Below are 27,592 nucleotides of genomic sequence, written 5' to 3'. Positions count from 1 at the left end.
AGTTTGAGATTATGAAGAGAAGCTTGACACCATCAAATGTTTGACTTCTTCTCTTTTGCCATGGACACCACATTAGGAATAATGGACATGGACATTATATCCTATAAACTTTTAGCTTTTCTACCTCCCTTCCATCTAGCTAATATCCCCCAACCACCATTTTGAGCACTAACCAAGAAAGCCCCGTTTGTTTCGGCGTAAAATCGTTTTCAGAAAATGCCCTACTTCGGGGGTGTTTGGGCTACTGAAAATTTTGGTCAAACTAAAAGCATCTTCAGTTGACCAAGAAAATTAAGCTAAATGGGGCATAAATTGCTTTATGATTTTCATTTTATAAATCATTTTCCGCTCCCTCTCGCTCACTGCACTTCCTTTGAGAACATTCTCTCTATGACACCCTCAGAAAGTTAGTTCACATTAAGAAGATGAATTGTCCACATGGAGTGGGTGGGTTATAAAGGCGCTTAGATTCACTTACGACTTTCATCAATTTGTCATCATCCACACCACAAATCTTGAATTTCTTGAACAGGGACATCACCAGCATCAATTAGCACCTGTGGGTCATTTAATTCTTTCCTTACATTTCATATATTGTTATAGTTGTTTAGAGATTACTCATCAAAATATATATATATATATATATATATATATATATATATAGTTGTTTAGAGATTGAAGCATCCATACATGAATGGGATATAGATGTTCAATATTGTGCAGGTCTTGAATATGAAGTTTGAAAGAACTACTGAACTATGAATCTTAGAGGTTGACATGAAATTGGATGTGAATTTTTACTTTTATTTTCTTTTAAGTGAATATGTAGGTAGATGATTTTGGATTGTGTATTTTAAAGTACTGTACAAATGATCAAGCTTTAGAGTAGAAGTACTTTGGAATTTTTGACTGATTGTTTTCGAGGTATACAGGGAATAGTTTAGAAATGGAGAGAAAGCAGAGGCATTTGCGATTGCAGTTTCTGCATGTAAGTGTTCAATGATGTGAGCTATCTTTTATTTTATTTGTTATTGTTAGTATTTTTGTGATTCTGCAAGATAAATCTTTTTTTTCTAGGAAGAACAAAGGTCACAAACCCACTGGTCAACTAGTGCAAACAGCCAGGAATGCTGGGTATTCATCTGTTTTGGAAATGCTGAATGTCAAAGGTCCTGATAATTTGTGTCAAGAAGAGGTTGTTGAAATCATGGGTGAAACACCAAAAAAGGCGGTTGCTTCAAACAAGGTTTGATAGTGTTTTCTTAGTACAATGCAGCAACACTTTAGTTTTTGGTGTGTTTGACTGATGGGGCTTATGTTCCTTAACAGGGACCTGAAGTGGCTTCACCGAGAAAAACGGGGAAGGAAAATTTTTTTGGTGGAAAGACTGATGCTGACTTGAATTCTCAAAAATTGGAAACAAACTGTAGTGAGAAGAAGTCAAAGAAAACAAAGCAGGAAGGAGATTGCTCTCATTTATGGTAGTATTTTGGTTGAACTTGTAATGTAATATTTATGGTTGAACTTGGATGGTTGTATTTTGGTGGAATGTAGATTGTAACATGTATGGTAGAAACAGATGGTTATTTTGGCAAAACTTGATTGTTATATTATGGTTGAACTTGAATGACAATATTTATGGTTGAACTTGAATGACAATATTTATGGTTGAACTTTTGATAGTACTTTGAATGTGTTGTTGGATGTTATTTATGGCTCTCCCAACTTGATAGTATATGGTTTATAGGTTTATACATTTATGATTTTTTTTTTTTTTAAGTTAATATATGTATTTTTTAATTAAAATAATTTATTTATTTATTTATATTAATATTTTTTGTTGTGAGTGAAAGGTGTTATTTATAGGTTAATATGATTTTATGGAAATATAAGAAATGTTTGGTGATTTTCCATACGAGGCAAGCACCGATAATTGTTTTCTAAACTATTTTCAGGATTGCAAACAAAGAAATAGTCAATTTTCCTGGACAATGTTTTTGGCTAAAAATATTTTCTAACATAAAACATTTTATGCCGAAACAAACATGGTTGAAATCTTAGACATGTGAAAACTTTTTAAAGCTCCCTAACGATCCAATGAAAGCATGCTCCTGCTTTTTTCTCTTCAAGAAAACTTATTCCTATTGTCTTAGTTATTCCTTGCAATTTCTAGGATCCCTTTTAAATCTTGATGTTGCTTAGACAAGATTGGTCAAATAGAAGTTGTTTGTTTGTAATGGTTTGCAATTGATTTGTCAAATTTTACTTGTGAAAAATAGAGTTATCAATTTATCATTGACATTTTGTGCAGGTGGCCATCACAACTAACTCTATACAAGTTGAAGTGTGATAAAGAACCTTTAAATTCCCGGTAAACTCTGCAACAAAATAGCACCTGTGTTTTGGTGTATTAGTTGTTTTTCCTTTTCCACATAATTTTTTGAATTGAGAAGTTCACAGAGTAGTTATATTTCAATTTCTTATGCATTTTCGTTTTCCTTTGTTTTGAATTCATTAGATTTTGAACTAGCTTTTTGTAAAAATTGTTGGTTGTTGTGATATTTTGCGTCTGCATCTATCATTTATGGTGCTATAGTTCTGATCTCATGCTATATTTTTGTCACTAATTTAATCTCAGACTTGGGCCACCTGACTTTCACCCCCAAACTCCAAATTGCCATGAGGAGACTCTCACCCGAGACTATGTGCAATCTGGTTACAGGGAGACCATCAAAGGAATTGAGGTATACTTTTACTATCTACTAGATAAATTAATTAGTTTTCTAAGAGGGAGTATGTATAATTTGGATGTTATCACCATATTGAATTGTAAATGCATTTTTTGCTTGAATTTGTTGCTTTCAAACATTACTTAAGAAAAGAAACTGTTTTTCTGTTGTATACAAGTAAAATCTTTTCCTGGTAGGGCTTTCTTTTTTCAGTCTAAGACATGCAATAGATGATATTTTTGGGCTAGTGTTCCTGTTCTCTACTATTTTATGAGAAGTCCTTGAAGAAAGTGTGATAAATATATTGTCCTCTTCCCGTTTTGAGGGGAGTGGCACCATCACTATAGCTGTTCCAATAAAAATGAAATTCCCTTGTAAGTTTGAAGCATGTGTTTCTGTATTTAAGTTTATTGCAATGGATTGTTAGAAATGAAGAAGATGATGCTACGAACCTTGTATATATGGAGAGTAGCATGGAATAGTTTGCATGTTTCAAATTTTTCTGAGTTTTTTGAATTATGTTCTTTCTCTATGATATAGGAGTTCTCTTTTATACTTCTTGTGTACTAGGGTTGCTCCCTTTTGCACTATGATTGAATATACATTACTTATCAAAGAAAAAAAAATTGCTATGGAGAATCTAGTCTTGCAAACTGTGCTTCGTAGAGGTCTTTCAAACTGTTCATATTTTAGATTTTTTTTTTTGTCAGTAGGTCATACAGAGTTATTACTATGTCCTGGTTTGTAGGAAGGTAAATGGCTTGTTTTCCAATGGATGACTAACAAAGTCGTGGGTGGTTTAAGAATTCTTGATTTTAAGGGTGAATACCATAAGATTCAAAGCCATGGAATTGTGGTGTTGGCCATGCATGTTTGCCTTCTAACATACTGTTGACAACAATCTCAATTCTTCTGTATTCTCCTTCGGTGGTTATTCTCTTGCTTGGTTTTACTTGCTGGGTGTGCTAGGAAACTAGCGAGATCTCATTAACTCAGGTTCAAGCTTCTACTAAGCCTTTTATCATCAAGTGCAAAGAGGTGAATCACTTAGGCTACTATAGAAGTCTATTTTCTCTTACTGAGCAACAAATTATTGCTACTATTCTTTTCCACCAGAATCTGTAGGCTCATGATTTGTGACTGTTTGCTCTTCTTTGCTGGCGATCAGAAAACGTCTTAGGGCCATCAATGAATCTCGTCCTCAAAAACGGAAGGTGATGAGTTTACTTTCTCAATTATTATCGGCGTCTAGAAACAGCAGATTTAAGTCATTTCCTACTTGTGTGCTTTAAAATCCATGTTCATTTTGTAATGGTCTATCTTGGGAAAAATCATATTTAGCCCCTAGGTATTTGTCTGATTTCATTTTAGTCCCTAGTTGTTCAATTTCAATAATCAGGTCCTTAGGTTTTGCCTAGGTTTCAAATAAGTACTTCTGTAACTTTACTGTTAAAGTTAACGTTTCAACAATCAATGTCAACGCAACGTCAACATATTTGCCCTGTCAGTCAAGTTTGACATGCCACCCACACAGTAAGAAAAACACCCCGTGTGAAAAGACTTTCGGATGACGATAAGGAATGAGTTTGGACCTATGCATTGCGCAAAATCAGTACGGTAGAGAAACTCGTCTTTGGGGAGGACATTGAAGTTGCTTTGTCTTTGTGTTGATGCCATTGGTTTTGGTGCTGTCCACATAGCAGTTTCTAAGAGATGGACAGAGTCCCATTGAGCTGAGGATAATGTTGCTGCCGAGCACAAGTATCCAGCATTGAGGCGCAGCCATGGCTCCATGAGAACCGCCACACCAGCTTGGCCCAGAGCTCCTGCGAGAACTACCTTGCCTTCACCACTCCCTCCGCTTTCAGCTCCTGCTAGAATTGCTGGAGCTTGCTTGACAAGCTTCGCCTGATCAACGCTGATGCCAACCTCGAAGGCGAAGCTGTTCTTGAGGGGTAGTCGCAGAAAATTCTCAAGTGAGCTCATCAGCCACCTGATTGCCTTTAGGATAGCTGCATAAAATTCTTTTAGGGAAAGTCCAGAATAGTAGCCTGCGATCATCAATTAGGAAGACCAATGTTTGCTACACCACATGAATAGTCTAACTTGCGTTTAGTGGCAACCATTCAACTTTGATATTTTTGGGTTTTATTGGTATCAACTTCTGGTTTTCTGTCCAATCAATAACTTTTGTGCCAGATCATATTCACCAAAACAAAAAAACCTTGTAGATTTCAAAAAATCCATTTCCAAACTCGAAGTTTAATCATCCTATCAAAAGGGGAAAAAAAAAAAGAAAAAAAAAAAGGGCAAAACCCAAAAAAGAAGTAAAATGAAAAATGCATGTATGGCAAAGTCACTAAGGAAATGCCTCAAAGTGGTAAAAGTAAGCATTAATCCCCAAAACTTCCAGTTTTGCTTTTGGCCTCCCATGAATCAAGTAGCCGAAAACAGCTTTGCCTCGGCGCTAGAGGCAAGTGTTTGGTTGCGGCAACAGGCTTACTTCGACCGGGCTCAGTTCGGCTAAGCTCTCCATGGACTTAATTCATCAGCACCAAAACCAATGGTGTCAATGCATGGAACCAAGTCCAAAGCAACTTCAATGTCCTTGCCAAAGACGGCTTTAGATTTCGCACATTGCATAGGTCCAAACTCATTCCTCAATGTCATCTGAAAGTCTTTTAGGCCGTTTTTTTTTAAAAAAAACCTGTGGATGATGTGGCAAACTTGACTGACATGGCAAATATGTTGATGCGATTTGACACTGAGCACGTTACATGTCAAATTTGACACGTGACATACGGAAAACGTTATCTTTGACGAGTAAAATGTCATAGAGACCTATTTGAAACTTAGACAAAACCTAAAGACCTAATTATCGAAATTGAGAAGTTAGAGTTTAAATTGAAATTAGAACATAACTTAAGGGCTGAAAATGATGTTTCCCTTCTATCTTGCCTATTGAGGTTTCTCAGGCTTTGAAATCTTGCTATCAAACTTGACGGTAAATGATATTCTTACAATGACAGGCTGATCAGGTTTATGGTGTGCCTCTTTCTGATTCACAATTAGCTAAACCCGATGTCTTTCCTGTACAAAGACCATGTGTTGGAGACTTCCGGAAGAAATGGATTGAGGTATGTCTTCTATTATACCTCAATTCCATTGTGCCTGTGCTATTATAATTGATAACATTTAAGTCCTTTTTCCCCTTTTCATGATCAAGTATATTGTTCCCATCAGTTGGAAAATGTATGCTAGATTTTTATTTCAACAACTGGGTGAGAGCTAAAGCGTCAATATGCATATATAGCTAATACCACTTTGTTGTCGTATTACTAGCCTAGAAGCCACGTTGGTTTCCCTGCTGATTTGTCAGGTGTTAGAACTTGTGTAACAATGTGTTTTAATATTATTGACTTCTTTTGTCATGTTACATTTTTTTTATAAGTAATCGAAATTCATTAAAAACCAAAGTATACAACCCAAATACACATAAAGTATATAAGAGAAACACCTAACTAGAAAAAGAAAAAAGATCGAAAAAAAATTGTGAAGACTAAAAATATAAAGACTATCATAGGCAATTGTCCAGAGGAAAAAAGTTTTGAAGAAGAAAACCTTGTAATGGAACTTCTTGTTTTCTGCTCTCTCTCTCTCTCATGATTTCTCCTCTCCTCTCCCAAACTCCTCTCTTCCTCATCAAATCTTCGACCACCACACTCAATCAATCGGTGGAATTTTTTCATCGGAGCACCTCTCTGCCTCTGACCTTCTCTTCATCTTCCCTTTTTGCAAGACCTAAAGGTAAGCTTAATGTTTGGCTTTCCTGTGCTCGACAAACCTATGTTTCACTTTAATATTTTTCTTTCCTTTTCATTTTCGTTTTCCCCCCATCTATTTTGTGGTGTTTTCTTTTGTGATCTTGATTAATTTCATGTCAATGGTTGTGATGTGCGTGAGACTGGTTGAATATTAAAAAACCTATCATTGCTGTGATGCCCGGTTGTGAATGGGTATGTAACTCATGTCTCATGATATGACCACTCACACTTTCTTTAGATTGGTTCTCCAAATATTACTTATTTCTTGAGAGTTTTCATTTTTGCTTATTTAAAAGTTGAGTCATGTATTTAGGTCCATTGGGCTATCCTGTTTAATGGAGAGAAAGTATTGGTCAAAGTTTTGAGACCTGGACTTAATTCTGCAAATGAAGATTGGCAAGAGAAGCTTGAGATGGAAAGAATGAAGCATAATGGAGAGAAAGTATTGGTCAAAGTTCAGAGACCTGATCTTAATTCAGGAAGGGAAGATTGGCAAGAGAAGCTTGAGATAAGACAAATCAAGCTTGATATGGAAATTATGATAATGGATACAAGCGGCTTGACTCCGATACAACAAGAATATTTTCATTTACGCCAAATGGAAATTCTTGAGAATTGTCTAAATAGTCATCACCATTGGAATGTATTTCTTTAAGTGACCTAATCATGCCATTTTTGTATTGTGCTAGGATTCTGTCATTTCTTGTTTTCAAACATTTTTATTTTCTTGTTAAGGATTCATTTGTGTTTCTTTAGCATCTTGTTAAGTAAAACATGTGGATATTGAACCAACAACATATAATTTCAAATTCAAGTGTCTAGGGCTCATATCATATAAAATGAAATAATTTCATGCTTGAGTAAAAGTTCACATTTTTTCCTTTATAAACATTCTCGCAATAAAATTCCCATTTATTACTTGAACAACACCCCCAAACAATTCTTTTTTAGTTACCCTAGATATCCTCGTTCGTGCCTTCTAATGGGACTCTTGGCTTGCATCTTGTTGGAATGGGAATTACTCTCGTTCGAACGAGATCACTATTCATCGTCTTCTTTGATTTTCTTTCAACCATGCTTCGATTTTTCCTCAACTTTTCACCTCCCCAATGGCCAATGGCTAGACACCAAATCTACTCTCCTTCACCTTCCCAACACATTTTTATACTCCATAATCAAGTTTCTTCTTTTTCCCCTCTTTCTCTCCCTTTTCTCTTTTCTCTGGGAGCTGGATCTTGTGGGAAATGAAGGGGAAGGTGGCTGAAGCCTTAAAATTGCCCTTTGCTGTTAAAATTTCAACCCACTTTGCTGGATCTACCCTTCTTGCAAGTTACTCTGAGGCGTTTTTGTATTTATGACTGTCCATGACTCGTCTCTTTACGTGGTATTGTGTTATTTCTTAGATTTGGTTTTTCTTTTCAGTTATTTATGTTGTTTTGTTCTTTTTCGTGCCTATTTAAAAAATGGAACATTTGTTATTTAAATATGTTATATGTATAAGAAAAAACCCCGAATTTGTCTTTTGCCCAAAAGGTAACACACAAAAAATCTCAAGTACAAATACCCTTTTGAGTTCAATCCTAGCTGCTACAAAGAAAGGTGCTTGTTCAGAAGAAAGAGAAAATGCAAGATTTTTTTTGTTGTTTAAGGATGTATACACAACGGTTCTTAGATTTGTTTTTTTGTTCAAAAGCTACCACACACGTGCTCTTATGTGCAAATGTGTTATAAAACTATAACTAGTTCTTTTTTTATCCATCAATGCCAGTTTCATCAATGTTAGACATAAAAAAGTGGTCTCTCTAATTCTCATATCACATATAAGCTAGTTTTAACCTCATTGAAATCAAGTTTATTCATATTCATAAGTTAAAATAAAAAATAGGGTTAATAACTTTTTTGGTACCTGAGTTTTTACGTTTTTTAATTTTTCCCCCTAAGTTTTAAAACATGACAAAACTAGTACCTCAGATTTTGGAAAAGACTGAATCACCACCTCTAGTTTGAAAAATTCTATGGGGGTGGTCAAGACCCAGGTACCAAAAAAGTTATTAACCCTAAAAAATAAAAAATAAAAAATTTAAGACGATATGGATCTTTCAAGTTAGTGATGTGTCTTGACTCTATGTGTTGCAAATATTAAAGCTGTTATCAATTTATTAAGTGAAAAATGTGTCTTGTTGGATGCCCAAAAGTACTATAACGTGTGACCATTTGGTCACATGCAAAAGACATATAATATCATCATAGTTTTTTTTTTTTTTCTATTATCTTAAATATTTCTTTTGTGCTATTCTCTCTAGAAAAGGGTGCTTTCTTGTTAGTATAGAAAGTGTAATTAAAGAGTAACATATGAGCTTCATTGCATTATAGGAACCATTTTGTCAAATCTTTTAAACACATAGAAAATGGACAAAATATCTTTAAAGATATCGTCGTGTTGCGAATGAGCCTTCATAATTTTACCTCTTGTATTTCATAATTTTTTCACAAATTATGGAAGGCATGCAATAATATGCTGCCTGCTAATGAAAGTATTTTTAGAAGGAAGATAGTGACATCCACTTTGTTCTATTTGTGGGTTGGAGGTGGAGATTCCCAGCTATATTATGTGGAGATGTTCATCGTCCATTGATGTATGGGCATACTTCTCTGTAAAATTCAAAAATGCTCGAGTGAATAAGATGATTTCCCACTCTTATTTAATGGGGTATTAGAGAAACTTGAAGGTGAGGGAGGAAGTTGGTTAGTGGCACCAATAGCTAAAAGAATATGAATTCGAATAAGTACAGTAGTATTTTACAGGGGATCTCACTCATCTTGTTCAGTAAGTATGATATGCTAAGGAGCCACAGCTGTGGAGAACTTTTAAAGAATTGCACAAAATATGAAGAAAACATTGAGTAAGAACATGCTATGGTGACCCTAAAATGGGCTTAACCCCTGAGAGATAATAAATATAAATTGATGTGCGACAATAGATGCATCAACAACAAGAAAAAAAATGGGTGTGAGGCTGTGAGCACAGTTGTTAGACCACAAGAGAAAGATGTTGGCATTTATATATAATTGACCTAACGGTAGTTAAAGCTTTAGCAACAGGGAAGGTAGTGAAATTTTGTAAGAAGCTCTGCCTTCAAAATGTCACAATTGAGGGAAGATGCACTAGATGCTGGAGTTGGTATGCAGTGGCGGATGTAGGAATTAGTATTAGGAGGGGCAGAAGAAGAAGAGTAGGGGAGGGAGAAAGAGTAGGGATTAGGGTCAAGAAAACTAAAAAAATAACCTTAGAAAAAAAAAAGTCCAAAAATTTTGGATCCCACCCCTCTTAGTATCTGTTGTTATTATCAGTATGGACAGTTGATTGACGATATAAAGATGATGCTTAAAAGCTTGTAATCGTGCCATGTGAGGCATATCAAAAGAGAGGAAAACATGACAGCTTATCGTCTAACGAAGGCTGCTATTAAACAATATTTAGAACAAATTTAGATGAAAGATTATCACACCCTTCCTAAGTAAATTGTTATTTATGATTTGAATGATAGTTTGAATTATTCTTAAATAAAAACTCTATACAATTATCTAAAGTCGATGTGTTTCACATACATCTTTGCCCAATCGAAAATCAAATCATCCAATCAAACCACAACTGACTGCATGCATTTCAAACAACCACAAATCGCATACACGAAATAAACAGATTCGTAATTAGCGCACGCAAAACACAGCACTAGAAGATAATAAGAGTCAGATTAATTGCGGTGCGAACTCGTTTTGACCATTCAACCCTCCTAAAATTATATGCATACCAAAGTACCCATTGAACGCTAGTAACAATTGGGGAGGGCAAAATAGGGAACGAAGGCTAGATACACATAAACTAATAATATTATTTATGTTGATATTTACGAGATCACCCTCCTTCCCCTTTATTCTAAGTACAGGAAGTCGGGAAGCAACAGAGGTGTCATCGTCATCATCAGCAACAACAAAAGCTAAAGAGTCAAAGCCCTCAAGCCCCGAGACCCTTCTTCTCCTTCGTATCTCTCTCTCGCTCCCTCGTCGAATCCCTAATCCATCAAAGGTGCGGCTATAGGAATCGCGATTTTTTTGTGATTCCCATTCTGCCCCCAATTTCTTCCCTCTTTTACGAGATTGCCATCAAAACCCTAGCTCCGCTTTTCTCCGTAGAGCCTAATCAGAGGCGTCTGTAGCTCGCGCTTCGTCTCAGAATAGAGGAATCGGGATTCATTCAAAACCCTAGCTTTGGTCTGTGCTTTGAATCATTGTGCCTTTGGTACTAGATTTGATAATTTTTGGTGCGAGATTTTATTTAGTCTGATGAAAACGGTAGCTTAAATTCCGCTTAATTTGTAAATTTAGGATATTCAGTAGATTGGTGAATTGGAATCGTTTATTTCGTTTTTAATAACTTTCTGTTGCTTCTTTGTTTTTGGGGGGATTTGAACTGATTTGAGCTACTTGGGTTGTTAGGTTTGGGGAGGAAAATTTGAATTTTTAAGTAACTTTTGATGGGTTCTTAGTTTTGGTTTTAAAGATTAGAGTGGTTTGATCATTACGCAACTTTTTGGCTCTGTCGGTAGTGAATTTGAAATTGTAAACAATAGAAGCTCCAAGCTATAGGGTTGTGCTCAATTTTTAGTTAAAAATTGTAAACTTCAAAATGGGTGGTTAACATTCTGTTTATGAAATTGACATTCACAACTGAAGAACTTAGTATCAAATTTATTCTAGGTTCCAAAATTTCATTTGTTTGTATATGGTTACCATTTTATTATTAGCAGCTCCAAATTATTAGTTTAGCATCTTGAAAGTCCAGAATTTTAATTTGGTAAAACCAGTTTCCTTAAGTTTTTAAATTTTAGCAATTCTTAATTGTTGGTTATTCTGGATTTTACAATTTGGCATGAGTGATCGGTTCCAAGATGTAAGATTTTATGATGTTGTATAGGGTTAAAAATGTTGATTAGTGCAAATGTTTGAAATTTAAAGTTTTGGCTGCTCCGGGTATTGGGTTATGAGTTCCTTTAATTAATTAATTATTTAAATATTTTCCAGATGGATTTACTCCTTGAATATATCTGTTTCAAATTATAGACAATAGCAACTTCGAGCAAGTAAGTGAGGGGTTCATTATCTTTGTTGTTATGTTTAAAATTGGGAAATGGTGCAGCCCCAAAAGTAAAAGTCCTGGTTGTGTATGTAAGAGGGTGCAATGTTAACTTTTTATGTTTGCCTGATATTTAAAACACCAGCAATTTAGATTTTAAAATTGTTAATTTTCCCTCTGAAAGACCATTTTTCTTTCTCAAATTCAGGCAACTTTAAGTATAAATTGATGTAACAAGTAACAGACAAGAAAGTTCATGCATTTATGGTTATCTCGTTTATGCGACTGTCCATCTTTTAGCTTTATGTTTGTCCTTGCATTCTTGCCTTTTTCCCCAGTCGTATGATGTTTTACTCACATATTCTAGCTCTAATTCTGACAGGTTGATGGTACACATTCAATTTAGTACATTTGTGGTTCCTCGGACTGAGTCACAAAGATTCGGCACGTAAGATAAACGGAATTTCAAAATTCAATTTATATTCTGTGGCTGTTTATAGAAGTTCATTAACTCATTGACTATATGCTTGAGGTCATACATTAGAATTCCTCTGTGCACATCCAGTTTTGTTCCCTAATTTGCCAATCTTTGGCCTATTATTTGACTATATGAATTAGGTGGTAACTCACTTTTGTTGGACATAATTTGGTGAGCATGCCTTTCAAATGCAGTTTAGCTTTCACGGCATCGAATAGCAGCTTGATGCTGGGGGCAGTATGCCTGTGATAGTTGGGAGAAATGCAAAGGTATCATGCTGCCAGCTGCACTAGTGCAGTTAATAACAGTGGAATAGGTGGACCATCAGCTAGGGATACTGCCCGAGCTGATTCATCTTCATTATCGGCTAACTTTCCCCTGAATCCTAGGTAAATGGGTTCCAGAAAATCAGTTGTCTTACACTCTTTCTGCAGATTATGAACCCCTGTACCGCCTACCTCATCCCAAGTTCATTTATAATTATTTTTCTTTTGAAAGCCATATTATGACCATTTTCTTCCTAGTTTATGATATGACGAGGTTCCAATTAATAGTTGTTTTTATCATACTCCAAGAATAAGTAGTTTATTGAGTGTCTCATCATGCCTGCTTACTTTGTTATCACAATTAATTTACTTGTGATACAATTTATCAAGCATTTCCATTTTCGCAAGATCAGAATCTAGTGGTAATTGCATTTGTATAACTCATTTGTTACTTACCATACAATAAGCAATGAGATATGGAGATTAGAATAATAGTTTGAAGCAGGAGCTAGTTCTCTTTTCTTTGTTTGTTATCAAAAGTCGACTTTCTTGCTAAGTGAACTTTCTGAGACTAATTTCTGTTATCTTTGTGGTTTCATTTATCGGTAGTGATGCGTTAGCCATGCGCCAAATGTAGATACTTGTGCTCCTACTGTGCTTTAAATAAGTAACGAAATTAATAAAAAAGTGAAATGGCACAAGACTCTAGCACATAGATAGTAAACAAGAGAAACCCTAAGACAAGCTAACACCTTGGTCTTGAGGTATCATCCCCTTCAAGGTCCAAGGTTCAACAACTCATGGGTGCAAACAATCCTTTGGGGTCACACCTTCTGTTGAAAAGCCAGCGATTTAACCAGTTCCGTGTAGAGAAACTTCCGAGAGTGCGGCGTACGGGACTGGGGTTTACTCTACAGGGGTGGGTCCGAAGGGCCTTTCCTTAGAGAGGTTCCCCGACATCAAAATAAATAAATAAATAAATAAAAAATAAAAATAAAAAAGGAATAAAATGGAATCAAGAGGCCTTGATGTAGCCATCAAATGGACTAGCGAGTGCATGAATAAAATTTGAGATTATGAAGAGAAGCTTCACACCATCAAATGTTTGAGTTCTCTTTGGCCATGGACACCGACATTAGGAATAATGGGTATGCACATTATATCCAATAAAATTTAGCTTCTCTAATCTCCCTTCTAGTTAGCCAATATCCCAACCATCATTCTGAGCATTAACAATGAAATCTCAAACATGTGCATTTTGTTTTCTTAAAGCTCCTTAAGGATCCAATGAATGTAGGGTCCTACTTTTTTCTCTTCAAGAGAACCTTTTCCTATTGTCCTACTCATTCTTTGCTATTTCTAGGATCCCTTTTAAATCCTGATGTTGCTTAGACAAGATTGAGCTAATAGAAATTGTTTGTTTGTAAAGTGTTATGATGTATTTCTCATATGGTACTAGTAAAAAATAGAGTTATCAATTTATCATTGGCATTTTGTGCAGGCGGCCATCACAACTAACACCATACAAGTTGAAGTGTGATAAAGAACCTTTAAATTCCCGGTAACCTCTGCAACAAAATAGCACGTATATTTTTCTGTATTAGTTGTTTTTCCTTTTCCACAGAATGTTTTGAATTGAGAAGTTCACAGAGTAGTCATATTTCAATTTCTTATGCATTTTGGGTTTTTATTTTTTTATTTTATTTATTTAATTTTTTTTATGGATTTTGAACTAGAACTGTGTAAAAGCTGCTGGTTGTTGTGATATTTTGCTTTTGCTTCTATCATTTATATTTCTATAGCTCTTATCTCATTCTATACTTTTGTCACTCATTTAATCTCAGGCTTGGGCCGCCTGACTTTCACGCCCAAACTCCAAATTGCCCTGAGGAGACTCTCACCAAAGAGTATGTGCTATCTGGTTACAGGGAGACTATCGAAGGAATTGAGGTACACTTTTACTATCTACTTAATAAATTAATTAATTTTCTAAGAGGGAGTATGTATAATTTGGATGGTATTGCCTTATTGAGTAAATGCATTTTTGATCCAGTGTCTGCTTTTTAAAACTAATTTGGCGCTTTCAAACATTCTCAAGAAAAGAAATTGTTTTTCTCTTGTATACAAGTAAAATCCTTTCCTGGTAGTTATTTTTTTTCAGTCTCAGACATGCAATGGATGATATTTTTAGGCCAGTGTTCCTGTTTTCTACTATTTTCTGAGAAGTCCTTGAAAAGGGCGATGATTAATATATTGTCCTCTGCCCATTTTGAGGGGAGTGGCCCCATCACTATAGCTGTTCCAATATATATTAAAATCCCTTGTAAGTTTGAAGTGTGTGACTCCGGATCTAAGTTTATTGTAATGGAGAATCAAGTCTTGCAAACAGTGCTTGGTTTTTAGATTTTTTCCCATAGTCATTCTAAGTTATTACTACGTCCTGGTTTGTAGGAAGGTAAATGGCTAGTTTTCCAATGGATGACTAACAAAGTCGTGGGTGGTTTAAGGATTCTTGATTTATGGGTGAATACCATAAGCTTTAAATTTGCGTACTTGTTTTGGCTACTCTATATCTTAAGCTCCTCCTCTCTCTGTGTTTGTCTTATTTTTTATTGGGGAAATATTTCATTTTGGTTTATTGTTGTTAAAAGGTGTTGATTTGTATGGATGTGTAGTTGAACGTAGAAATCACATTAATCAATGAAGGAGGTTTTGTTGATTTGGATGGGGTAGATAACAAATGACACTCTTTTGCGTGACCTAAGTACAATGATATATCCAATTTCGGTATAAAAAATTCTTATGTTATTATGAATTGAGAAAATCAACCAGCATATTTCATGTTTAAATTTTGGCATCAGTATCAGTGCAGAAGACAGTTGATATCATGATGATATATGAACATTTTTTTTGATAATTTTTCACATTGTTCAAAGCCATGGAATTGTGGTGATAAGAAGGTTACTTGAGTGCTGAACGAATAGGTCCCTTAAGAAAATAAATATTTTGCCATGCATGTTTGCCTTCAAACATACTATTGACAAGAACCTCAATTCTCCTTTATTCTCCTGCGGTGGTATTATCTAACTTGGTTTTACTTGCTGAGTGTGTTAGGAAGCTAGAGAGATCTCATTAACTCAGGTTCAAGCTTTTACTAAGCCTGTTATCGTCAAGTGCAAAGAGGTGAATCACTTGGGCTACGATAGCAGTCTATTATCTCTTACTGTGCAACATATTATCCACCACAATCTGTAGGCTGCATGATTTGTGATTGTTTGTTCTTCTTTGCAGGCGATCAGAAAACGTCTCAGGGCCATCAATGAATCTCGTGCTCAAAAGCGGAAGGTGATGAATTTATTTTCTCAATTATTATTGGCTTCCAGAAACAACAGATTCAAGTCTTTTTCTACTTGTGTGCTTTGAAATCCATGTTCATTTTGTAATGGTTCTATCTTGCCTATTGAGGGTTTTCAGGTTGAAATCTTGTTATGAAATTTGACTCTATATGATATTCTTACTATGACAGGCTGGTCAGGTTTATGATGTGCCTCTTTCTGGCTCACAATTAACTAAACCTGGCATTTTTCCTGAACAAAGACCTTGTGGTGAAGACTTCCGGAAGAAATGGATTGAGGTATGTCTTCAATTATCCCTCAATACCATTGTGCCTGTGCTATTATAATTGATAACATTTTATGTCCTTTTCCCCCTTTGATGATCAAGTATATTGTTACCGTCGGTTTAAAATTGTATGCCAGATTTTTATTTCAACAGCTGAGTGAGAGTCTAAAGCATCAAATGATTAGCTAATAGCCCTTTGTTGTCCTATTACTAGTCTAGAAGCCTCACTGATTTCCCATCAGATTTGTCAGGTGTTATAAGTTGTGTAACAATGTCTTGTAATAATTGACATCTTTTGTCATTTTACATTTTAAGCTACTCAGATAGGGTCCTGTTATACTGATTACATACTGAAATCAAATTCTTACAATAGTTATTTTTATGCCAAAGCTGCACCGTTGCAACCCTTTGCGTGTTTAATGAATTTGAATTACTTATAAAAAAAAGTAGTGCGAACTAAGCAACTAGCAGTTGATCAATTCCAAAATCTTATTATTATCTCCAACTAAAAAAGCATCATCAAGTATGAAATTCTGAGTAATGAGTTTCAATAGAATTCGTCTTTTTTATCTCAAAGAGTAAGGCATGGAGGCGAGGATACAATTTGCTAGATTCCATCTAAAAGGAAGACATTTGAAGTTAAGTCGTATTATCAGGTATTAGCTAATAATGTAAGATTAAATCTCCCTTGGAAGAGTATATGGAAAGTTAAGGCGCCCTCGAGAGTGGTGTTCTTTGTTTGGACGTCTGCTTTAGGGAAAATCTTTAACTTTGGATAATTTACGAAAGATGAATGTTATTGTAATGGAGTGGTGCTGTATGTGTAAGAAGTGTGGGGAGTCTACTGATCAGTTGTTCCTTCATTGTAAAATTGCAATTGAATTGTGGAGTGTGCTTCTTTAGTTGTTTGGTATTGATTGGGTTATGCCTCTAAGGGTGAGTGATTTATTGGGAAGTTAGAGGGGATAATTGGGAAACCGTCATGCTTTGCAAATCTGGAGGTTGGCTTCTTTGTGTTTAATGTGGTGTCTTTGACAAAAGCGGAACACAAGGAGTTTTGAAGATCCTGAGAGTGCATTGTTAGAGATAAAGATGATGCTACAATCCCTGTATACATGGAAAGTGGCCTGGAATAGTGTGTATGTCTCTAATTTTTGTGCATTTTTTGAGTTATTTTTCTTCTTTTTCTATCATTCCGGGGTTGTCTTGTATACTCCTTGTGTACTATGTACTAGGGTTGCGCTCCTCTGCACTTTGAATGAATATACATTCTCTTAGGAGAGTAGAGAAGGGGAGCTCAGTGTGCTTGCCAATTTCTGGCCCTATGGTGATTCATGATAGTCTCCTCTATGTTAGTTTTCTCTGAGGCATATCTAACAAATTAAAGAAAAAAACGACTTTACAGTTGTTGTACTTTTAGTCTAGCTCTGGTAGGGAAATTCTTGATTTTATAGGAGTTATAAGTTCCTACGTCATATGTAGAATGTTATGAGAAAGGTGAGATAAGAACTGCACATGGTTCATTGAGACAATAGGTAGCAGTAGTAAATCCTATATGCTCCATCTCCCAGCTTGATTGTTAGGATTTGACAATTTTTGTAGTGGTTTTTCTTGAAATTGATCAATACGCAATCTTAGAAAAGATTACTAGTGAAATGGCTGCCTATGATAAAGCGTTTGAACTTTATTTTCTCTCTTTAGTAGCGCTGCCTATGATAAGGCACATGTTTAGTACGTGAAATATTAGATGCTTGACTTAATAAATCCTTGACTTTGATTTCCTTTATTCCTTCATTTTTTAAACAAAAAAAAAAATTTAAATTTTATTGCAGGGTCTATCACAACCTCACAAACGATTACGTTCTTTGGCTGATCATGTTCCTCATGGATATAGGAAGAAATACCTCTTTGAAATTCTTATTAGGAATAATGTTCCATTACTTAGAGCAACTTGGTTTATCAAAGTAACTTATCTTAATCAGGTATGGATACTTTTAACTCTTTTACCCTCGTGTTTCTATTCTCTCCTGTTCTTTGCTATTTTTAATATTGGAGGGTTGCTTAAGGTTGTATTTTGCAGGTCCGGCCTGGGTATGCAACTATTGCTTCAGGGACGCCTGACAAAACTCAGCTGTCCCGCACTGAGCTCTGGACTAAAGATGTTATTGATTATTTGCAAGGCCTTCTTGATGAATTTTTCTCAAGAAATAATCCCCATTCTGCTTTACAAAGCAGAGATCGATCTCCACAAGTGCCTTATGCTGGGTCGTTACAGCTTAGGAGTGACACGGCATCAGCAGTCCTTGACGGTGAGGAGCCCTCCCTGCATTTTAAATGGTGGTACATGGCACGGCTGTTGCAATGGCACCATGCAGAAGGGCTGCTTCTTCCTTCTGTTATCATTGATTGGGTTCTGAATCAACTACAGGTACTGTTTTTGCCATATCTGTTGTTTTTGTTTCTGTTTTTATTATTTATTTATTTTAATTTTAAATGCTAAGATTAAACATAACTGATGTGATCTTAAAATGACTAATAAAACCTGTTGGTATCCTTTGTTAAGTATGTGAGTTTTCATTCTTTTGGTTTTAAATTTTCATATTTGTGCTCTTCAGGAAAAAGAATTGCTTGAGATTTTGCAGTTGCTATTGCCTATTATATATGGTGTTTTAGAAACTGTTGTTCTATCTCAAACGTATGTACGGAGTCTTGCTGGAGTAGCTATTCGTTTCATTCGTGAGCCATCTCCTGGTGGATCGGATCTAGTAGATAATTCTCGAAAGGCATATACAACCGCTGCTCTAGTTGAGATGCTTCGCTATCTAATATTGGCTGTACCTGATACATTTGTTTCGTTGGACTGCTTTCCCTTACCGCCTTGTGTAGTATCTCATTCAGTAAATGATGGGAATTTCATATCGAAGTTATCTGGGGATGCAGAAAATATGAAAAGTGGTTCTGAAGGAGTTGCATCTATGCTCAAAAGTAAAGTTCTTGATGCTCAATTTCAATCTCTGGCCTTTGATCATGTTGTTTCATCCATTCAGAAACGTGCTGATACTCTTTCAAAAGCTGCGAGTCCTGGCTATCCAGGTCATAGTCTGGCTAAAGCTGTGCAGGCCCTGGATAAATCTCTTGTGCATGGAGATGTCAGAGGGGCTTGTAAGTTTCTCTTTGAAGATCATTGTAATGGTGCTAGTGCTGAAGGTTGGATTGCAGAAGTAAGCCGATGCTTAAGAACATCGCTGAAGTGGATTGGGACTGTGAGCTTGTCCTTTGTTTGCTCTGTGTTTTTCCTTTGTGAGTGGGCAACATGTGACTTCAGGGATTTTCGGACTGTACCACCTCATAACCGGAAGTTCACAGGCAGAAAAGATTTTTGCCAGGTGTATATTGCAATTCGAATTTTAAAGCTGAAGATAAAAGATTTGCAAAATTCATCTCAAGGCAAGAGTGGGAGCACTCTTGGAGTTAGTAGCTTTGGAAAAGGTGTCTCTCAGCAGAATTCTGGCAGGACATCAGTGGGAAATGTATATGAAATGAAAAACAATTTAAAAAGTGTGGATGGAAGAAATGTGAATTCAGATTTATTTGATAGCCCCGGTGCTTTGCATGATATCATAGTGTGTTGGATTGATCAGCATGAAGTACGCAATGGAGAAGGTTGCAAGCGCCTTCAGCTACTCATAGTGGAACTCATACGTGCAGGCATATTTTTCCCACAGGCATATGTACGGCAGCTGATAGTAAGTGGAATACTGGATATGAATGGACCTGTGGTTGACCTCAACAGACGGAAGAGACATCATAGACTCTTGAAGCAGTTGCCTGGGCTCTTTATGTGTGATGCTTTGGAAGAAGCAGGGATTGCTGGAGGGCCACAGCTTTTGGAGGCTATGCATGTTTACTCAAATGAACGCCGCCTTGTACTTCGTGGCTTATTTTGTGATCAACAGAAAAATTCAAAAACTGCAAATAATACAACTCAGAAGCCGATCCCTGTGAAGGATGGTGGTTCCCCAGTGTCCATTGATCAGTGGAAAACTGCTAAAAATGGCAAAAATGAGCTTGACATTGAGGAACTGAAGGTGGCCATCTCAGTAATTTTGCAGCTCCCAAGCATTTCATCTTCATCCACTGATACTGGACTTGATGAATCTCAAGGGAGTTTCAAGAGGCCTCTTGGGTCATTTTGCAACAAGATGGATCTGGTGGAAGGTACACCTGGCTGTGAAGAATGTAGAAAGGCGAAGAGACAAAAATTAAGCGAGGAAAAGAGCTCATACCTTCAAGTACATTCACCAATTGCTTCAGATGATGAAGATACCTGGTGGGTAAGGAAGGGGCTTAAATCTTTGGAGTCCTTCAAAGTTGATCCTCCCATTAAGTCAACCAAGCAAGTCCCCAGGAGTCGGCAGAAGCCCGTGCGTAAAACTCAAAGTCTTGCTCACTTAGCAACTGCAAGGATTGAGGGTAGCCAGGGAGCATCTACAAGTCATGTCTGTGATAATAGGGTAAGCTGCCCTCACCATAAATCTGGAATGGAAGGAGAGACTCCTAAGCCAATTGATGGAATCCGAACAAACCATTGTGGAGATATTGTTGCTATAGGAAAAGCTCTAAAGAAGCTGCGTTTTGGAGAGAAGAGGACCATTACAGTTTGGTTGATGACTGTCGTTAGGCAGCTTGTTGACGGGACTGAAAAAACTATGCTCAAGGTTGGCCAATTTGGTAGGTCGTTCACACCTGCTGATGATAGGAGTTCTATACGGTGGAAGCTTGGCGAGGATCAACTGTCTGCTATACTGTATTGGATGGATCTTACTAATGATTTAGTTTTAGCAGTCAAATTTCTCCTTTGGTTGTTTCCAAAGGTACTCGGCACCAATTCTACCATCCATGCTGTGAGAAACGTTGTGATGCTGCCAAGGAATGTGGACAACCAAGTTTGTGAAGTAGGGGAGGCATTTCTGTTATCATCCCTTCGAAGGTGGATCTCAATTTTTTTTTAGTTAAATCAAATAGCTCTGATATTTCTGGCAATTTTTTTTTTCTTCTCCTATTTGCTTCTTTTTCTTATCTTATGTCTGGATATCCGTGTATTATGGGTGCCTTGGTATTTGGTTGGTTCTCTCTTGTGAATTTGATTTGAATTTGCAGCTTGTTGAGCATTTATTTGTTATAGTGTGGGCTCTCATTTCTTTGTTGGTGTCATTTGCTGCTGGTTTCACAGATGTTGTATGTGTGCATCTACGCAGCATGTCTATGCATCACCTTTTCTGTTAGATCCTTCTTTTTCTCGTTGAGTGCCATTTGTTTTGATTTTGCATCATCTGAAATTTTGGCGCTTTGAGCACCAGGAAGACATTTGAGTGGGACAGTTTTTAGGAAGTTTAAAGTTTATGAAGGATTTGAAACTTCAGCTACAACTCATTTGGCTCAAATTCATTATTTATTTGCAGAGAAAATGTACTAGTGGAACAGAAGAATTTGTATTATATTTTCTGAGCAACTTCTTTTCCTCTAAAGCTTATCTTCCCTGAATTCGTCTTTTTTTAGTTTAATTTTTAATTTAGTTTATGGTTGTACACACACAGATTGATTATCCAGCATATTATTGTTGAGTAATTTGCATATTTCTAATTGAAAAATGCTTCCTTTCCCATTTGTGCGTGGTTTGATTTGCTTGGGTCTACCTTGGTAGTTGATATAATGCCAATTTAACTTGGGTTGTATCCTAACAACTAATTTGGTGTAGGTATGAGAACATACTTGTTGCAATAGATCTTATTCCTGAAGTTTTGTCAGCCTCAATGCATCGGGCTTCAGCAGTTATGACCTCAAATGGAAGAGTTTCAGGTTCAGCCGCCCTAGTTTATGCTCGATATCTGTTAAAAAAATATGGAACTGTGGGTAGTGTTGTTGAATGGGAGAAGAATTTCAAGGCAATATGTGAAAGGAGACTTCTTTCTGAACTTGAATCTGGACGATCAGTGGATGGAGAGTTGGGGTTCCCACTTGGAGTTCCTGCAGGAGTTGAAGATCTTGATGAATTTTTCCGTCAAAAGATAGGTGGTGGTCGGTTGTCAAGAGTGGGTATGAACATGAGAGAGATTGTGCAACGACATATTGAGGATATTCTTCACTATTTTTCGGGTAAAGAGAGAAAACTTTTTGCTGGAGCTCCCCCAAAAGGTCCCGCAGTTGAAAAATTGGATGATGGATATCATGTGGCTCAACAAATAATCATCGGAATAATGGAATGCATTAAGCAGACTGGTGGTGCTGCTCAAGAAGGAGACCCGTCCTTGGTTTCTTCTGCCATTTCTGCCATTGTTGGTAATGTTGGACCAACTATGGTGAAGATACCTGATTTTACGGGCAGTAATAATATGAACTTTTCATCTGCAACTGGTTCCTTGAATTTTGCTAGACACATTTTGCGCATCCATATAACTTGCCTATGCCTGCTTAAGGAAGCGCTTGGAGAGCGCCAAAGCCGTGTATTTGAGATAGCTCTTGCAACGGAGGCTTCTTCTGCTCTTGCAGGAGCTTTTACTCCTGTAAAGGCATCTCGCACACATGAAGCTCATGAATCCAATACAAACATGTCTAATGAAACGTTGAACAGTCCTGCAAAATCAGTGCTTGGGAGAGCAACAAAAATTGCAGCTGGTGTTTCTGCACTTGTGATTGGAGCAGTCATTCATGGGGTTACTAGCCTGGAGAGAATGGTAACTGTCTTCCGCTTAAAGGAAGGATTGGATGTAATTCAATTTGTAAGGAATACAAGATCCAATTCGAATGGTAATACCCGTTCTATTGGGGCTCTTAAGGTGGATAACTCAGTTGAAGTTTATGTGCATTGGTTTAGGCTGCTTGTTGGAAACTGTAGAACACTGTGTGATGGATTGATTGTGGAGCTCTTGAGTGAACCAACCGTAGTGGCTCTTTCAAGGATGCAGCGAATGCTCCCTCTTAGCTTGGTCTTTCCACCTGCCTATTCAATATTTGCCTTCGTTATGTGGCGGAAATTCATTGTGAGTACAAACCTTGCGACCCGTGAAGATATCAACCAATTATATCAATCTTTAACAACAGCCATTGTTGATGCTATAAAACACTTACCTTTCAGAGATGTATGTTTGAGAGACAGCCAGGGTTTCTATGATCTTGTAGCTGCTGATACTAGTGATGCTGAATTTGCAGCCATGCTAGAGTTAAATGGTTCAGATGCGCATTTAAAATCCATGGCCTTTGTTCCTCTCCGTGCCAGGATTTTTCTAAATGCCATAATCGACTGTAAAATGCCACAATCTGTATTTTCACTGGATGATGGGAATCGAATATCTGGACAATGTGAGTCTAATGTCCAATATTTGGGGAATGAAGCAAAGCTAAAGCTTATGGATAAGCTTGTACATGTTTTGGATACCCTGCAACCTGCAAAATTTCATTGGCAGTGGGTGGAGCTAAGGCTTCTTTTAAATGAACAAGCCCTCATTGAAAAGCTTGAAACGCATGATATGTCCTTAGCGGATGCTATCCGGTTGTCCTCCCCTACTCCTGAAAAATTTGCTGCTTCTGAGAATGAGAACAATTTCATTATCATCATCCTCACAAGGTTACTGGTCAGACCTGATGCTGCTCCCCTATTTTCTGAGGTTGTTCATCTTTTTGGAAGGTCACTGGAGGATTCAATGTTGTTACAGGCTAAATGGTTCCTAGGAGGCCAGGATGTTCTTTTTGGTCGGAAAACTATCAGACAGAGGCTTATTAATATTGCTGAGAATGAAGGTCTATCGACAAAGACCAAGTTTTGGAAGCCTTGGGGCTGGTGTAATTCTGGTTCTGATCTAGCGCCAAAGAGAGGAGACAAGAAGTTTGAAGTCACCTCTCTTGAAGAAGGAGAGGTTGTTGAAGAGGGGACAGACTCGAAAAGGTATGGAAAAGGGTCTACTCAAATGTTGGACACTGAAGGTTCCAATGTCAGTCAGCAGCAAGTTATTGAGAGGGCCCTCATTGAATTACTTCTTCCTTGCATAGATCAAAGCTCTGATGAGTCGCGGAATACCTTTGCAAGTGATCTGATCAAGCAGTTGAATACCATTGAGCAACAAATAAATGCAGTTACTCGTGGAGCAAGTAAGCAGGCTGGAACAGTACCTTCTGGAATTGAAGGACCTACAACAAAGGGAACTAATCGCAAAGCTATGAGAGGTGGCAGTCCTGGATTACCCAGACGTCCCACAGCCACAGCAGATCCTGCTCCACCCTCCGCTGCAGCTTTGCGAGCTTCAATGTCATTGCGCTTGCAATTACTCCTGAGATGTCTTCCTATTATTTGTGGAGATGGGTAAACATACAAGAACTTCGTAATCTTTGTTTCGAAGCTTCTTCCATTTTTGACCTGCATTACCTGTTACACGTATAGTTTGTTGCTACTACAAATCTTTTCCACTATAATTTGTTCACATAAATCTCACTTGTATACAAATTACTCCTTTGCTTTCTTCACTCATCAGTTTTGTTGTAATTATGATATTTATCGGTTTTTTTTTTAAGTTAATTTTTTGCTCACACCTTTTTTTCCGACACTTGGTAAGTATCTGACCTAGCCAATTCCCTTTGTTAACATTTGCCAAATAGCCTTTTTTCTTTGTTATCTCATATTTATTCAAACAGTTCTAATTTTTCTTAGGCACATCTCACCTTCTCCATAAGTTTGATTTGGCAGATTGACTGTCATGATTTTTTAGTGTTCAAGAGTATTTTTATGTTCCCTCACTTCTGCTCTAGGACTTCTTGCAAGTGTAGATGGTTGAAGTTTCATATGTCTTGATTGCTGAATGGATCTTTTCTGATGTATCGACATTGGCAATTATGTGTTTGAAACTTATCAAAAAAACTGTGTTTTAAAACCATTCTTCTCTGAGTCTTTTGTAAATGATGTCAAAAAAATGCCATATGTTCTATGATTTCTTAAACTCAAAAGAAACGAGGATAAAAAGTTCGAGGAAAAAAGAAGGGAAGAAAGAAGAAGAAAGAGGTGATTGCAAAGAGTAGAGTTTCTGTTAATATTTTGATATTGGTAAAGAGTATGTTTGCTGAAATGATTGGGTTGCATGAGCAAATCAGTTTGGGAATATTGCTAATGGTTGTGCATTGAAATTTTATTATCATACAAGAATGAAATAGCAGATACACAATTTTGGCTAAGTTTTGAAACTGGATTTGTCAGGGAACCATCTGGGCGGAATATGAGGCATTTGCTTGCGTCCATAATACTTCGTCTCCTTGGAAATCGGGTTGTGTATGAAGATGCAGACCTTTCATTTTATCCCACACAGAGTTATCCATCCAAGAGAGAGGTGGAGACTCCTGCAGAAGCTTCTTCTACTGTCTTTGCAGATTCGTCTGGCGAAAATCTCTTTGATCGGTTATTGTTGGTTTTGCATGGTTTGTTGAGTAGTTGCCAGCCAAGTTGGCTAAGGTCAAAGCCTGCTTTCAAGACAAGCAGCGAATTTACCAAGGAATCTTCTGGATTTGATCGCGAGATTGCAGAGACTCTACAGGTTTGATCTTTGTCAGTTTACTATTTAGTTTTAATGTGTTTCTTGAATATATAAAACCTTAAGGACCCGTTTGGTTTGTGGAATAGATTTTTGGAATGGAATGGCTATTCCTATAGTCATTATTTTGTTTGGTAAAAGTCTATTCTTAAGAATGACGTGGGAATCACTAATCCCTTACATACAGGAATAGCTATTTCTCTAAAAAATGAGAGGACAAGATTTTCCAAAAAAACTATTTTTTTTTCCTCTCAAACTTAAAAAAAAAATCATGTGGGTGGCCGACCACCCCCAACGGCCCTCGGAGGTGGCGCGGCCACCCCCACTCCCACCCCTAGAGGGCCACAACGAGGTCCTCTGGGGTTGCCCGGCCACCCATTGGGGTGGTCGGCCCACGTTCAACCAATTTTATTTTATTTTATTTTATTATTATTATTTTTTTTTAATTTGAGTTTTGAAAAAATTAGAAATCAAATGGGCTTTTTAGTAATTTTAGTTCAATTCCAATTATGAAATATGTGTTGCTACCAAACTAAAGAATTGGAATAATTATTCTATTTCAACCTCTTCTATTCCCAATAATACTCCTTTTTTTTCCTAATGGAATACCCATTCCGCAAGCCAAACGGGGCCTAACTTATTAGTGACTTGGGTTTGACACCCAACTCCATACTAATCCATTACTTCTGATTTTCACCCCCTCTAAGATAAATATATGACCATAGATAACTAAAGTGAAAAAAGTAATAAAAAGCTAAAATGCGTTAACAAATGTGTTATATGGACAATATAACTCAAAGTGCTGGGTACATTACAAAGTGGTTGTTATAATATATGTTGGAGGTCCAAAACCCTGTAGATCACGTATCACATTGTAGTGTACATGATGCATATCATAGATTACATTTATTAGCTATATCTCTAATTTACTTAAAAAGTAAATTATCCTTTATGCGTAATGGGGAGCTAGAAATAGTGGCTATATGTATACGAGTTTTCTTCTTTCTTTCCTTTTTATTTCTGTATTTTGGAAGAAATTAAATTCTCAGACCTTTTTTTTAAAAAAAATAATTGAACAATTTATTAAATAGATAATTGGTTGTCTTTCTGTCTAACATGCCATCTACTGATGCAGAATGAGTTATATCGAATGCAACTGCCTGACACAGTTCGGTTGCGAATTCAAACTGCAATGCCAATTCTTGTTCCTTCTGTCCGTTGCTGCGTCTCTTGCCAGCCGCCATCTGTTCCTGTTGCTGCTCTTGCTTCTCTTCAACCTAGTATCTCCATTCCTGGGGTGCACTCGGGACATTTATTCCCACATCAAAGGACTCCGGTTCCTTTGGCCCGAACTGCAACTAACATATCAGGGAAGTCCAAGCAATTGCCTTCGCAGCTGGATCATGACATGGAAATTGACCCATGGACTCTCCTGGAAGATGGTGCAGGGTCTGGGCCATCTTCGAGTAACACCGCTGTAATAGGCAGCGGTGACCATGCTAATCTTCGAGCATCCAGCTGGCTTAAGGGGGCTGTAAGGGTGAGGCGGACAGACCTCACCTACATTGGTGCCGTGGATGAGGACAGCTGATATAAGTTAACTTCATTCTTGATTTAGTCTGGAGCAAGTGAATCCCTCAGCAGGTAATTTAAGGTTCTAATTGTTTTGCATAATTGGCATCAAGATTACTGTTGCCCTTCATGCCTTCTATGATGAAGGGAGCTGAGCTGTTGAGAGGGATATTTTTTGGGGGTGTGGGGTCCTTGTGAGAGAAATGTGAAGATAGTGTTTTTTCACGCAGCCCATTAGATTGAGTCTTGGGCCTGCTTGACTACTAACCCTTTAATCTTCCCCCATCCAGACTGCACTTCCAGGCGCAGTTCGGGGGCTTGTTGTATATATAGAGATAATTGTTTCACTTTACCAATTGATCTGAGTAAAATATCTCAAGAATGATCTGTATCTGA

General features: G+C 37.0%; 2 protein-coding genes across 16 annotated transcripts in view; both read left to right on the top strand.

Moving 5' to 3' along the window:
* LOC132186239 (uncharacterized) overlaps positions 1–15,761 on the top strand; it is a 17,435-nt gene extending 1,674 nt beyond the window's left edge. For 5 of the 15 annotated variants that reach the window (XM_059600106.1, XM_059600105.1, XM_059600104.1 and 2 more), the window contains exons 3-10: positions 933–988; positions 1,078–1,246; positions 1,330–1,481; positions 2,312–2,371; positions 2,639–2,744; positions 3,699–3,943; positions 5,759–5,866; positions 6,867–7,287. In XM_059600106.1, coding sequence (XP_059456089.1) covers positions 987–988; positions 1,078–1,246; positions 1,330–1,481; positions 2,312–2,371; positions 2,639–2,744; positions 3,699–3,854 — 645 coding nt within the window. In that variant the 5' untranslated portion in view covers positions 933–986 and the 3' untranslated portion in view covers positions 3,855–3,943; positions 5,759–5,866; positions 6,867–7,287. Of the gene's footprint in view, positions 1–932; positions 989–1,077; positions 1,247–1,329; positions 1,482–2,311; positions 2,372–2,638; positions 2,745–3,439; positions 3,944–5,758; positions 5,867–6,866; positions 7,288–15,730 lie in introns of those variants that run through there. The other 10 variants (XM_059600112.1, XM_059600111.1, XM_059600116.1 and 7 more) reach the window with 10 other exon arrangements.
* Positions 10,510–27,592, top strand: LOC132186238 (mediator of RNA polymerase II transcription subunit 12). Its single transcript, XM_059600101.1, has 14 exons — positions 10,510–10,825; positions 12,070–12,135; positions 12,360–12,554; positions 13,933–13,992; positions 14,276–14,381; positions 15,546–15,614; positions 15,723–15,776; positions 15,958–16,065; positions 17,885–18,034; positions 18,133–18,480; positions 18,668–21,042; positions 21,811–24,408; positions 25,294–25,627; positions 26,760–27,592. The coding sequence occupies exons 3-14, from the start codon at positions 12,427–12,429 to the stop codon at positions 27,213–27,215; spliced, it is 6,786 nt and encodes a 2,261-aa protein (XP_059456084.1). The 5' UTR covers positions 10,510–10,825; positions 12,070–12,135; positions 12,360–12,426; the 3' UTR covers positions 27,216–27,592.

Source organism: Corylus avellana, chromosome ca7 (assembly GCF_901000735.1).
Source record: "Corylus avellana chromosome ca7, CavTom2PMs-1.0".
NCBI lineage: Eukaryota > Viridiplantae > Streptophyta > Magnoliopsida > Fagales > Betulaceae > Corylus > Corylus avellana.
The sequence above is the reverse complement of the archived record's forward strand: the minus strand, read 5'-3'. Positions and strand labels throughout refer to the sequence as shown.

Excerpts from the sequence above, each read along its gene's own strand:
- LOC132186238 (XM_059600101.1), top strand. The coding sequence starts at position 12,427 with ATGCAAAGGTATCATGCTGCCAGCTGCACTAGTGCAGTTAATAACAGT. Across the intron at positions 15,615-15,722 it reads TTATCGTCAAGTGCAAAGAG|GCGATCAGAAAACGTCTCAG; the intron begins GTGAATCACTTG and ends TCTTCTTTGCAG. Across the intron at positions 24,409-25,293 it reads CCTATTATTTGTGGAGATGG|GGAACCATCTGGGCGGAATA; the intron begins GTAAACATACAA and ends TGGATTTGTCAG.